The sequence below is a fragment of the Papio anubis genome, chromosome 4 (genome assembly GCF_008728515.1).
Source record: "Papio anubis isolate 15944 chromosome 4, Panubis1.0, whole genome shotgun sequence".
Classification (NCBI taxonomy): domain Eukaryota; kingdom Metazoa; phylum Chordata; class Mammalia; order Primates; family Cercopithecidae; genus Papio; species Papio anubis.
The window spans coordinates 171,694,487-171,707,322 of NC_044979.1; the positions used below are offsets into that span (position 1 = coordinate 171,694,487).

Here is a 12,836-nt window from a genome sequence, read left to right on the forward strand (position 1 = left end):
TTGGAAGTTGCAGTGAGCCGAGATCACGCCATTGCACTCCAGCCTGGCAACAGAGTAAGACTCCGTCTCAAAAAAAAAAAAGAGTTTGTGGCTCTTGCAGCCTTAGCCGGCAAGAGCAGTTGCCATGAAATAGCATTATTTCTTTTCTCTTTATGCTATTGTGGTAAAATACACATGGCCTAAAGTTGACCATTTTAACCATTTTTAAGTGCACAGTTCAGTGGTATTAAGTACATTCTACCCTACCATCGATGTGTACCCTACCATCGATCTCCAACTTCTTTGGGTAAATGCCAGCAAGCATGATTACTAGACCATTTGGGAAGAGTACATTTAGTTTTGTAAGGAACTGCTAACTGTCTTCCAAAGTGGCTGCACCATTTTGCATTCCCGTCAGCGATGAATGAGAGTTCCTGTTGCTCCACATCCTCACCAGCATTCGGTGGTGCCAGTGTTCTGGATTTTGGTCCTTCTAATAGATGCGGAAGATATTTTTCAATAGGATTCACCACCCTATTTTCTGCATGGATTAAGTCTACACAGGGGGACAAGGGAGTTCTGTCTAGGGGACTAGAGTGAGTAACCTTTTGTTTCCAAAAGTGCTTCAAATCTATTAAATGGAAAGCATTTTCACCTGGTTGATTCTCATCTCCAGTCTTGTGTCTGGAGGCAGATTGTTTCTTTAGACATTTTTCACCGTGTCGGCTGGACGCGGTGGCTCACACCTGTAATCCCAGAACTTTGGGAAGCCAAGGCGAGCAGATTACTTGAGGTCAGGAGTTTGAGACCAGCCTGGCCAACATGGTGAAACCCTGTCTCTACTAAAAATACAAAAATTAGCTGGACGTGGTGGTGGTGCTGTAATCTCAGCTACTTGGGAGGCTGAGGCAGGAGAATCGTTTGAACCTGGGAGGCGAAGGTTGCAGTGAGCCGAGATCTCACCACTGTACTCCAGCCTGGGCAACAGAGTGAGACTCAGTCTCAAAAAAAAAAAAAAAAATTCACTGTGTCATGTAAGATATAATACCTTATCTCCTTTTAATGTTAAATTATTATTTATCTTTTTTGTGTCATCTTAAAAGGAAATTTTAGGTTCTTCAGCTGTACCTCTTACATGCAGGTTTCTTCCATGACTTCGGCATCTGTTAAAATTCTCGCCATATTTGGGCCTGCAGTTGATCTCACCATCAAACATACAACAGTTTCTTTTCTAATACTATATTTTTCTCAGTTTCTCTAATTAATGCCCTTGTTGCTTTTGTAACGATGAAGGGCATCACTAGTAAACAACTGGGTTTCAACTGATTCTCCTAAAAGGCAATGCATTTTGTCTCCTTCTTTAAATCTTCTGCTTATTTTTCAGTTTGTTATTATAATAAGAGGTCATGTGTGTGGATTGCTTACTTTGTGCTGGGCACTATGCTAAATTCCTTACACATGGTATCTCTTTACGCTTGTAACTTCGTGAGGTATCATGGTCCTCAGTTTTATAGATGAAACTGCAGCCCAGAAAGGTGATTTGCCCAACCAGCAAATTGTGAAACTGGAATTGGAGGCTCTGGTGCCCAAGCTTGCATACTTAGACCAGGCATTAGTAATAGCCTCAGTTTCGTTTATTGGTTTGTTTAGCCTTAGTTTTGAAGCATTTGTTAAGTGCGAGGTCCATGTGGAGTGTGTAAACACTCAATCTCTGTGTGATGACAGCTCCAAGGAGCAGTCCAGCAAGTTCTGTCTGGCCAAATCCAGACCTGGTTTCGATTAGCTTTGTTCCTGATCTCTAGATCGCTCTGCTCTATGCTTGAACCTGTATGCTTGAGTCGCTTACCTCTCTGACAGGTGAAGAAAATGATATTTCACTATAATATTAATTTTATTTTTCTTATCACAAAGGGAAGGCATCTTCTCATTTTTCTAAGTCCTGTTGGCTCATTGCCTTTGCTCTTCCTGCATTTTTCTCTCTCTCTCTTTCCTTTTTTTTTTTTTTTTTTTGAGATGGAGTCTCACCCTGTCACCCAGGCTGGAGGCATGAAAATAATCTTGGCTCACTGCAACCTCCACCTCCTGGGTTCAAGTGGATTCTCCTGCCTCAGCCTCCCGAGTAGCTGGGATTATAGGCGCTCACCACCACGCCCGGCTAATTTTTTATAGCTTTAGTAGAGATGGGGTTTCATCATGTTGGCCAGACTGGTCTTGAACTCCTGACCTTGTGATCCACCCACCTCTGCCTCCCAAAGTGCCGGGATTATAAGTGTGAACCACCGCACCTGGCCATATCTGATTTTTTTTTTTAAAGATGTCGTTTTGTTGAATTTGAGAATTCACTTAGACCACAGGCCTCTGATGAAAAATATTCTTGTTTTCCTTGTCTTCCTTTTATGTCCTACATAACCTGACTGTGTTTTAGAGGTGGGATCGCAGTCTTTGCATACAGGAGGAAAGTTGTCATGGTCCTGCGGTCATGAGGCTGAGGGCCCACGATTCTGATGTGGATGGAATGCAGCTGGCATTGCACACGTCTTAGATGCTCTTCCTGACTGCCCGCTTTGTTCTAGGCACCGTGCAAGGTGCTGGAGACAGCAGAGAAGAGTAAGATAGTCCCTGCCCTCGCACTGCAGAGGGGAGGCCTGTTCTGCCTCCCTGAGATGGGGGCACTGAGCTAAATCACACGTGAGGAAGAGTTAGCAAGGTGGCCGGAAGGGCATTTAGGTAAGGGGCAGTGAAAGGCAGGCTGGAGCCACAGATTGCAGGCAGAACAGGCAGGAGCCGTGCTTGGGAGGCCTTTGAATGACCTTTTAAGAAGCGTGAACTTGGCCGGACACAGTAGCTCACGTCTGTAATCCCAGCACCTTGGGAGGCCAAGGCGGGTGGATCCCTTGAGGTCAGGAGTTCAAGACCAGTCTGACCAACATGGTGAAACCCCATCTCTACTAAAAATACAAGAAGTAGCTGGATGTGGTGGTGTGTGCCTGTAATCCCAGCTACTCAGGAGGCTAAAGAAGGAGAATCGCTTGAACCCAGGAGGTACAGGAGGTGGAGGCTGCAGTGAGCCAAGATCATGCCATTGCACTCCAGCCTGGGTGAGAGAAGAGAGCAAGACTCCGTCTCAAAAAAAAGAAGCGTGAACTTTACTCTTAGGCTTTCAATAAATGTTTGTGTGAGCAAATGAACTACTTATGCGGATCGTTCCCCCATAACATCAGACACTCTGTTGTAAGATTAAGCCGGCCAGGTGCAATAGATCACACCTGTAATTTTAGCACTTTGGGAGGCCGAGGCGGGTGGATCATGAGGTCAGGAGATTGACACCATCCTGGCTAACATGGTGAAACCCTGTCTCTACTAAAAATACAAAAAATTAGTCAGGTGTGGTGGCACTCTCCTGTAGTCCCAGCTACTTGGGAGGCTGAGGCAGGAGAGTTGCTTGAACCTGGGAGGCAGAGGTTGCCGTGAGCTGAGATTGCGCCACTGCACTCCAGCCTGAGTGACAGAGCAAGACTGTGTCTCAAAAAAAAAAGATTAGGCCATGAGGGGCCTCCCACGCACAAAGCTCTGCCCATGGTTACTCGATGCCATAAAGGACGGCATAGATCAGTTCACACTCTCGACTTTGTCTCTTGGGTAGAGTGAGCACCCTGGGATGCTTTCCTGCAGACATGTCATGTGTCCTGCTTATGGAAGCCTAGCTCGGGACAACCATTGCTCCAGGCCGGTGGGGTGGTGCTGTTTTCCTCCTGGGAACACGGGTCCCTCCCAGCACCATCTCCAACTGGTAGAAATGTCAGGAGTCACAGCCTGGAAGGGTCTCCTTTAATCCCAATCCATATCTTCTGGGTGAACCCCTACTCATGGCTTTCTGAGACAGAGAAGCACATGGCCCTCACCCATCATGGGCTCCGAGGTGTGACCGAGAAGCTGGCCACGTACTAAGAAAGTCGTTGTGCCTGCCTCATCTCCAGCGCTGCCAGAGCTGCCGTGGACTCTCACCATGCAGTCCCTCTACCCCCTTGTTGCGTGCATCTCTTTCTTGACAGCCACACCAGGGCACGGCTGCAGTCTCTCTGGCTTCAGCAGATTCACGCTCCATTGTAAATATCACTGCCTTCTTCCTCATGTGTTTTTTTTTCTCGTTTGACAGGCTCTTCAGAGTAACCTGAGGTACTCCTTGTTGCCAAGACGGCTCCTCATCAGTAAAAGATTAGCTCAGTGTTTGCATCCTGCCCTGCCCAGTGGTGTGCACTTAAAAGCCCTAGAAACCTATGAGATTATCTTTAAAATTGTGGGGACCAAATGGCTGGCCAAGGACTTGTTTCTGTACAGGTACGATTGCTTCTCTGCTGTGTTCCTTTTTATTACCCAAGTAACCAGTATTTCAGCTCACAAGATGAGAAAATGACAAACAGGCAATATAAGCGTGGGGCTGTGTGTGCAGCAATTAATCATAAAGCCATCATCGGGAGACGTCACTGGGCGCCTTCTAGAGTCTATCCGTCCTGACTTTTCTGTAAGGGAACTTTAGGATCTGAACGTGCGGACAGCTTCATTGCCGGCTCATTACATAACAGTGTTTTGTGACCATCTCATGTCACACACACATCGAAACCAGCAGTTTAAATGGCCAGCTGTTTGCTTGTGAAAACTCCCCTGGGCTGGCTTGTCACGTGGGACTTCTGACTGGGTATCTTATTTCTGCCCCGTTCCCTCTCGTTCTTTCTCGAAGCTGCGGGTTATTTCCTCTCCTGGCACATGCAGCGGTGTCGGTGAGGCCGGTGCTGCTCACCCTGTACGAGAAGTACTTCCTCCCACTGCAGAAGCTGCTCCTGCCCAGTCTGCAGGCGTTCATCGTCGGCCTGCTGCCCGGCCTCGAAGAAGGCTCCGAGATCTCCGACAGGTGCGTGGGCGTCCTGTCCAGGCTGTGTTTACTCCACTGCTTTATAAGACACAGGGAAGGGGCCGGGGGCGGTGGCTCACGCCTGTAATCCCAGCACTTTGGGAGGCCGAGGTGGGCAGATCACATGGTCAGGAGATCGAGACCATCCTGGCTAACACGGTGAAACCCCGTCTCTACTAAAAAATACAAAAAATTAGCCGGGCATGGTGGCGGGCGCCTGTAGTCCCAGCTACTCGGGAGGCTGAGGCAGGAGAATGGCATAAACCCGGGAGGCAGAGCTTGCAGTGAGCCCAGATCACACCACTGTGCTCCAGCCTGGGCAACAGAGACTCAGTCTCAAAAAAAGAAAAAAAAGACACGGGGAAGAAAGTACAGAGACATGGCAAGCAGCAGTAGGTGTGGAGGTCGGGTTGCTCTTTCACATTTCCTCAGTGGTTGTGATTTCAAAATGCCATGTTCCTCCCAGGAATCTCTCTGTGTCTCTTTACCAAAGGGGAAGTCCCGAGCCTGGAGCGATGAGATCCTTTATGCGGAGAGAAATGTAGCTCATTAATAAGGGAGACCATAGTGTAGGGTTCCCATGGTGTCCTGTCCCGCTACGGAGTTACCCGCGGAGTCATCATGTGTGGAGGGGAAGACATACTCTCTGAGGGCCCCTGGTGTGGCGGAAATGAATGGACCCTTTCCTGGGCACTTGGAGCCTGCTTTACACACATGATCACGGTGCGTGATGAATTCCTCTGCTCCAGGAGTTACCTCCATTTACAGGTGAGGGTCAGAGGGTGAGAAGGTTTCCCACTCGCATAGTCAGTGAGCCCCAGAGCTGGGATTCTATTCCACTGTGTCTATTGGATTCTTTTTTTTTTTGAGACAGAGTCTTGTTCTATCATGTTCTATCGCCCAGGCTGGAGTGCAGTGGTGCGATCTTGGCTCACTACAACCTCCGCCTCCTGGGTTCAAGCGATTCTTCCACCTCAGCCTCCCAAGTAGTCAGGATTACAGGCATGTGCCACCACACCCAGCTAATATTTGTATTTTTAGTAGAGATGGGGTTTCCCTGTGGTGGCCAGGCTGGTCTCAAACTCCTGACCGCAAGCCATCCGCCCACCTCAGCTTTCCAAAGTACCTGGATTACAGGCGTGAGCCACCGCGCCCATCCCGTATCAGATTCTAAAGTCCTTTCTTCTTTCCATTAAACTAGGCTGCTTCTAAATTAAAAAGCAAAGCCAGGGCAGGGCTTGAAAAGGCAATTTAGTGTGATATGAAGCAGAATATCTTGACAGATTTCAGTAGCACCTTGAAGAAATGTGTAACACTCATATGCACAAAAGTTCATGTTTTTTGGGTTTTTTTTGTTTTTGTTTTTGTTTTTTTCCGGTCACTGCTTAGGAATGGGAGAAAGTGTGTATCTGTTCAGACTATTGAGTATGGCTGGGCACGGTGGCTCACACCTATAATCCCAGTACTTTGGGAGGCCAAAGCAGGTGGGTCACTTGAGGTCAGGAGTTCAAGACCAGCCTGGCCAACATGGTGAAACCCTGTATCTACTAAAAATGCAAAAAAATTAACTGGACATGGTGGCATGCATCTGTAATCCGAGCTCTTTGGGAGGCTGAGGCAGGGGAATAGCTTGAGCCCGGGAGGCGAAGGTTGTAGTCAGCCGAGATTGTACCAGTGCACTACAGCCTGGGTGACAGAGTAAGACTATGTCTCAAAAAAAAAAAAAAAAAAAAAAGCTATTGAGTACACACAGTGACCTTTGTTTCTGGAGAATTATAAAGTAAGAACTCACTTCCAGCTTATTAACTCTTCTGAGAGATGCCACAGTGATTCACCTCTGTTAATGGGACCTGTTTTAAGAGCCCATGTTCAGTCACTGGTGATTTTTGTGCTTGTAAAAGCTTCCATGTGATTATACAATGCACTGCTCACATTTCCCTGTGCTGGAGGCCCTAGTCAGGTCACCCTTCCCTGTGGTGTTGGCTGTGACTGAGGGGTGCAGGAGGCTGGAATGGAACCCAGGAATCAATCCAGGTCCCTTTGCGCAGCTCCCCCAGCCTCAAGTAAACCAAGTAATCAGAATGGTTTGAAGGGTTAGTTAGGAAGTGGCCAAGGGTGCATTTCATGAGCTGTATATCAGGACATGACAGATGTAACCAAAACATTGCCCTTTAACCATTTCAAGCTCTCACATAGACCAGGTGTTGTCTTTCCATTTCCCAGAGGAGAATCCACCTTTACAGTTTCTACCTTAGGAGGCACAATCTGTCTCGTTGTAGTTTTAAGTCCAGCACCAGGCCCTGTGGCTGGTACACAGTGAGACTCGGTAAGTGTGTGTTGAGTTAATGAGCCATCCAGGTCACACAGGAGGCAGCTGGAGGACATTACTAGACTCCATGCCAATGGACTCCTAATCCCAGGCCCTTTCTAGAAGTTCTGCTATGTTTGTGTTCTGATGACAGATATGTGAGTATATGTCCTACATGATTTTTCCATCATTGGACAGATGAACACATTAGTTCCCTAAAGCTTACTGTGATCTTTTAAATCTGTGTGAATCACACTAGAAGTGGAAATAGTTGGAGTGTTTTTGTTTGTTTTCTTAGTTGATAAATGAAGGTTCATTTGAATAGTTGCTAAAGTTGCTTAACATTGATTTTTTTCCCAAATATTGTGGTTTCTTGACATTGAACTAAGAGCCAAGTAAAGCTTCATGAATCACTGAATTGATTTAGCTGTGACAGAAAACCAAATGCAGTGTGGCACCCAGCAGTGATTAGCTATCAGCTCTCTGAGGTGGATGCCGGTGAAAGGCTATACAATAACCTGTGAGCCAGTGTGTTGCAGCCACAGTAATTGAAGTGACTGTGCAAGACTTTTTGGTTGCTGTGTCCATTTTAGTCTGAGACAGTTTGGTAACTGTTCCCAAAAGTTCTTGGGTAGCCAGGTGTGGTGACAGGCACCTGTAATCCCAGCTACTTGGAAGACTGAGGCAGAAGAATCATTTGAACCTAGGAGGTGGAGGTTGCAGTGAGCCGAGATCGCACCACTGCACTCCAGCCTGGGCAATGGAGCAAGACTCCATCTCAAAAAGAAAAGAAAAAAAGTGCTTGGGAATTGAGTGAAACACCCCAACAAATGTGCAGAGAACAAAAAGGGAGGGTGCAGTGGGGGGTCATGATGAGCACGTGGGTAGAAATTGCAAAATGGTGAGTTAGGTTGAGCTGGCGAAGGCTAGGGTGACTCACAGGTTTCATGTAGGTGGAGGCTGTTCCTGGTGTGTGCTTTTTAGTGAACTATAAGAAATGAAACTTTTGGCCCCTGTTAGGACCTATTATCCACTCTGGCTTTCTAACCCTTTGGGGTCTGCAGATAACCTATTACTGGTCAGAAATCCTTTTTTTTTTTTTTTTTTTTTTTTTAAAGTGCCCATGAAATAGCTACATAGCTATTGTTTGCTATACTAAGAAAACAAGATTAGAACAGGGAAAACACTAAACCCTTCTTTTAAGGAGATGAGGAGAGCTGAATGTTTTAAATGGTTTGTAAGAAGGCAACAGCTAGCTCACCAGATATTTCCATTTAAACCAGTAATTCTCAATCTAGTAGTACTTTTGCCTCTCAGGACACATTTGACAATATCTGGAGACATTTTTGGTTGTCACAACTGGGGGTGGGGAAGGTGCTACTGATATTTAGTGGGTAGAGTCCAGGGGCCTGCTGAACATTTTACAGTGCACACGGGTGCCCCACAGCAAAGACCCGGCCCTAGATGTCAGTGGGGTGGAAGTTCAGAAACCCTGACTTAAAGAGTTGAAAAATATTTATTGACATTTCTTTTTTTCTTTTGGAGCTCATTAATAAGGGAGGCCATAGTGCAGGGTTCCCATGATGTCCTGTCCCATTACAGTTACCCACAGTGTCACCATGTGTGGAGGGGAAGACGTACCCTCTTAGGGCCCCTATTGTGGAGGAAACAAATGGACCCTTTAGTGGGGACTTGCAGTGTGCATGATGCACAAGATCACATTGAATTCCAGGGTCTTGCTCTGTACCCAGGCTGGAGTACAGTGGCAGGATTATAGCTCACTCTAGTCTCAGCCTCCAGGGCTCAAATGATCCTCTGGCCTCAGCCTTCCAAAGCACTGAGATTACAGGCATGAGCTACCCCACTTGGCTGACATATCTTTTTTTTTTTTTTGAGACAGAGTCTCACTCTGTTGCCCAGGCTGGAGTGCGGTGGCACAATCTTGGCTCACTGCAACCTCCACCTCTCGGAAACAAGCGATTCTCCTCCCTCAGCCTCCCGAGTAGCTGGGACTACAGGCACATACCATGACGCCCGGCTAATTTTCATATTTTTAGTAGAGATGGGGTTTTACCATGTTGGCCAGGCTGGTCTTGAACTCCCGGCCTCAAGTGATCCGCCTACCTCAGCCTCCCAAAATGTTGGGATTACCGGCGTGAGCCACTGCACCCAGCACCAACATTTCTTTTGGTTGGTTTCAGGCACTGTGATGATGATCTGTGCTGGTTCGAGACTTTTTTTTACCCCCTCTTTAGCCCTGTTTCTGACCTGCAGTTTATGGTACAGGGCGCTGTTGTCACTGCCCTGCCTCTTCAGTTTCAGATGATTGTATCAAGACGGTGCTGTCTTGTGACAGCTTGGCTTTCCATGGTTGTCCTTTCGGCAAGCAGCTGCAGAACCAAAGTTGTGGAGTGCTTGGGGTTAGCAGTGCCTGGCCCATGCCACTCATCTGCTCTCAGTTGCGAAGAGTGGAGCATGCTGGTGCCATTTGAAGGAGCCATGTTTGCAGGAGGCATGAAAGAGCATAAGCCAGGATGAGTTAGGAAGGATGAAAATACTTGGGGTTTGGAAGTTTTTTTTTTTTTTTTTTTTTAATGTTTGTTGGTTTTTTGTTTGTTTTTGTTTTGTTTTTTGAGATAGAGTCTCGTTCTGTCGCCCAGGCTGGAGTGTAGCGGTACAATCTTGGCACCCTGCCGCCTCCACCTCCTGAGTTCAAGCCATTCTCCTGCCTCAGCCTCACGAGAAGCTGGGATTATAGGTGCGAACCACCATGCCCAGCTAATTTTTGTATTTTTAGTAGAGACAGGGTTTTACCATGTTGACCAGGCTGGTCTTGAACTCCTGAGCTCAAATGATCCACCCGCCTTGGCCTCCCAAAGTGCTGGGATTATAGGCATGAGCCACCGCGCCTGGCCTGTTTGTTGGTTTTGAGTTAAAAGTTTAGGGTTCCCAGTGGGGCGTGGTAGCTCATGCCTGTAATCCCAGCACTTTGGGAGGCCGAGGCAGGTGGGTTACCTGAGGTCAGGTATTCAAGACCAGCCTGGCCAACATGGTGAAACCCCATCTCTACCAAAAAAATACAAAAATTAGGCACGGTGGCAGCTGCCTGTAATCCCAGCTACTCAGGAGGCTAAGCCAGGAGAATCACTTGAACCCAGGAGGGAGAGGTTGCAGTGAGCAAAGATCGTGCCATTGCACTCCAGCCTGGGCAACAAGAGTGAAACTCCGTCTCAAAAAAAAATAAAAGTTTAGAGTTCTGGACTGTAAACTGCACACTAACACTGGAATTTAACAAGCCAGATGATCAGAGTAACTCTTGTTGAATAGGAAGTTATTTCATTTTTAACCCCAGTTATTTTACTCTCTCATACCAAAGGTTTGTCATAATTGCTGTAGTCTCTACTGTGATGTCATTTAAATTGTTAGCATGCATCCATTTTTTTAAGAATAAAATGAGACTTAAAAAATAAAACTGGCTGGGCACAGTGGCTCACACCTGTAGTCCCAGCACTGAGAGGCCATGCAGGGCAGATCAGTTGAAGCCAAAAGTTCAAGACCAGCCTGAGCAGCATGATGAAACCCTGTCTACACATACAATACAAAACTTAGCCCAGTGTGGCAGCATGGGTCTGTAATCCCAGCTACTCAGAGGCTGAGGCGGGAAAATTGCTTGAGCCCAGGAGGTCAGGGCTGCAGTGAGCTGTGATTGCGCTACTGCACTCCAGCCTGGGTGACAGAATGAGACCCTGCCTCAAAAAAAAAAAAAAAAAAAAAAGATGTATTTCTTTAATAGAAAGCTAGTAGCCAGTTTTCAGAATATTGAAGAGATAGCATAGACAGCATTTCCCAAGCTTTTTGACAGTGGAACCCCTCTTTGGTAGAATATCTCTAGTGGCCAGTGTTCCATGGAACATACTTTGGGAATATGCAGTTCTAAGCAAAGGGGGACTGTGACACCAGAGTGTGTACATTATAGTATTTGTGATGATTTCAGAGCTGGGCAAAGACAAGCTCTATTCGTTTACTCAACCTTTAATAGAAGACCAATCAATAACCTCAGCCACTAAATCACCCTGTGTACTTCCTCTGAACACTTAGCCATTACTTATGCCCCTTCATTTTTTTTTTTTCCTAAGAAGAGGGTACCATGCATTATTTACTACAATATTTTACAAGACCCCAAAAAGTTCAGGCTAATTTTAAGGAGAACAAAATGCATTTTTAATATAACATGATGGTACATATTTTTGAAGGAAATACAAAAAAATTATCTGAGGGATTTTTCGAGTGCCAACCTGGAGTCAGACACTCAAATAGGCACTGGGGCTATGACAGCAAACAGAGCGGACCTACTAGTAATTGCAGGGGGCATGGCCCAAGCATTGGGTCTGTTCTCTTGGGCTGAGTTTTTTTTTTTTTTTTTTTTCTCTCTCACTCTGTTGCCCAGGCTGGAGTGCAGTGACGCCATCTTGGCTCACTGCAACCTCCGCCTCCCGGCTTTGAGCAATTCTCCTGCCTCAGCCTCCCCAGTAGCTGGGATTACAGGCACCTGCCACCATGCCCGGCTAATTTTTGTATTTTTAGTAGAGACGAGATTTCACCATGTTGTCCAGGCTGGTCTCAAACTCCTGACCTCAGGTGATCCACTCGCCTCAGCCTCCCAAAGTGCTAGGATTACAGGTGTGAGCCACTGTACCCAGCCCAACTGTTGTTTTTTTTTTTTTTTTTTTTCCCCGAGGGGACTCACTTCATTCTCACAACATCTCCACGAGGTCGAGGCTACCTCCCCTGTCTTTTAGCTGAGCACGGGCATGCACAGATGTTAGACTTGTCCGAGGTCCTGCAGCTAGGAGGCATCCCAGCCAGGATCTGGACACGGGAGGGCCCACTCTGGCAAGCTGGGTGAACCAACACATTCCCCTGGGTTGCTTTTTCTGTCATTGTTTTCTGTGGTCTTTGCGGATGGGAAGCATGTGAGAAACTGAATCCTTTCAGGCAATGAATCAGATCCTTCGTGGGGTGAAATCCCTGAGGGGGGGAATGTGCCTCTGCTGCTTGCTGGTAGATGCTGTCACCCAGCCTGCAGGTTGTGTGCACTGTGGACAGGGAAGGGGCCGCAGTCAGCTGCAGGGACACCACCAAACAGACACAGGTCTGGCCTTGGTCAGTGTCAGTGGAAAAATGAGCCCTGATCCACTGGTGATGCTGCTTCTCTTAAACGACGCGTGAGAAGGTGCTGACTTTGTATCATGGGAGACCTAGGTAAAGATGAGAGGCGAACAAATGCCCGGCCTCAGTACAAGAGCCCCTGGGAGCGGGAGTCAGCACATGCAGGTGCGAACGATGCCCAGCCTCAGCACAAGAGGGCCTGGGAGCGGGAGTCAGGACATGCACGTGCGAACGATGCCTGGCCTCAGCACAAGAGCCCCTGGGAGCGGGAGTCAGCACATGCAGGTGTGAATGATGCCCGGCCTCAGCACAAGAGCCCCTGGGAGCGGGAGTCAGCACATGCAGGTGCTATGGGCAGACTGAAAGGAAACAGGCTGATGGAATTTGCAGGGTCGTGGGAAGCCCCAGGCAGATTTGCCCCTAGCATTTCTAAAGGCAGATGTCACTTGGCACATTTTTGCCTGTGCTCAG

At 47.4% G+C, this 12,836-nt stretch overlaps 1 protein-coding gene across 1 annotated transcript in view; it reads left to right on the forward strand.

Annotated features, from left to right (window-relative positions):
* Nucleotides 1–12,836, forward strand: part of DOP1B (DOP1 leucine zipper like protein B) — a 125,696-nt gene that overhangs the window by 37,340 nt on the left and 75,520 nt on the right. Inside the window, exons 3-4 of the mRNA XM_021935528.2 lie at nt 4,136–4,317; nt 4,718–4,888. Of these exons, the coding sequence (XP_021791220.2) occupies nt 4,136–4,317; nt 4,718–4,888 (353 nt within the window). The remainder of the gene's footprint in view (nt 1–4,135; nt 4,318–4,717; nt 4,889–12,836) is intronic.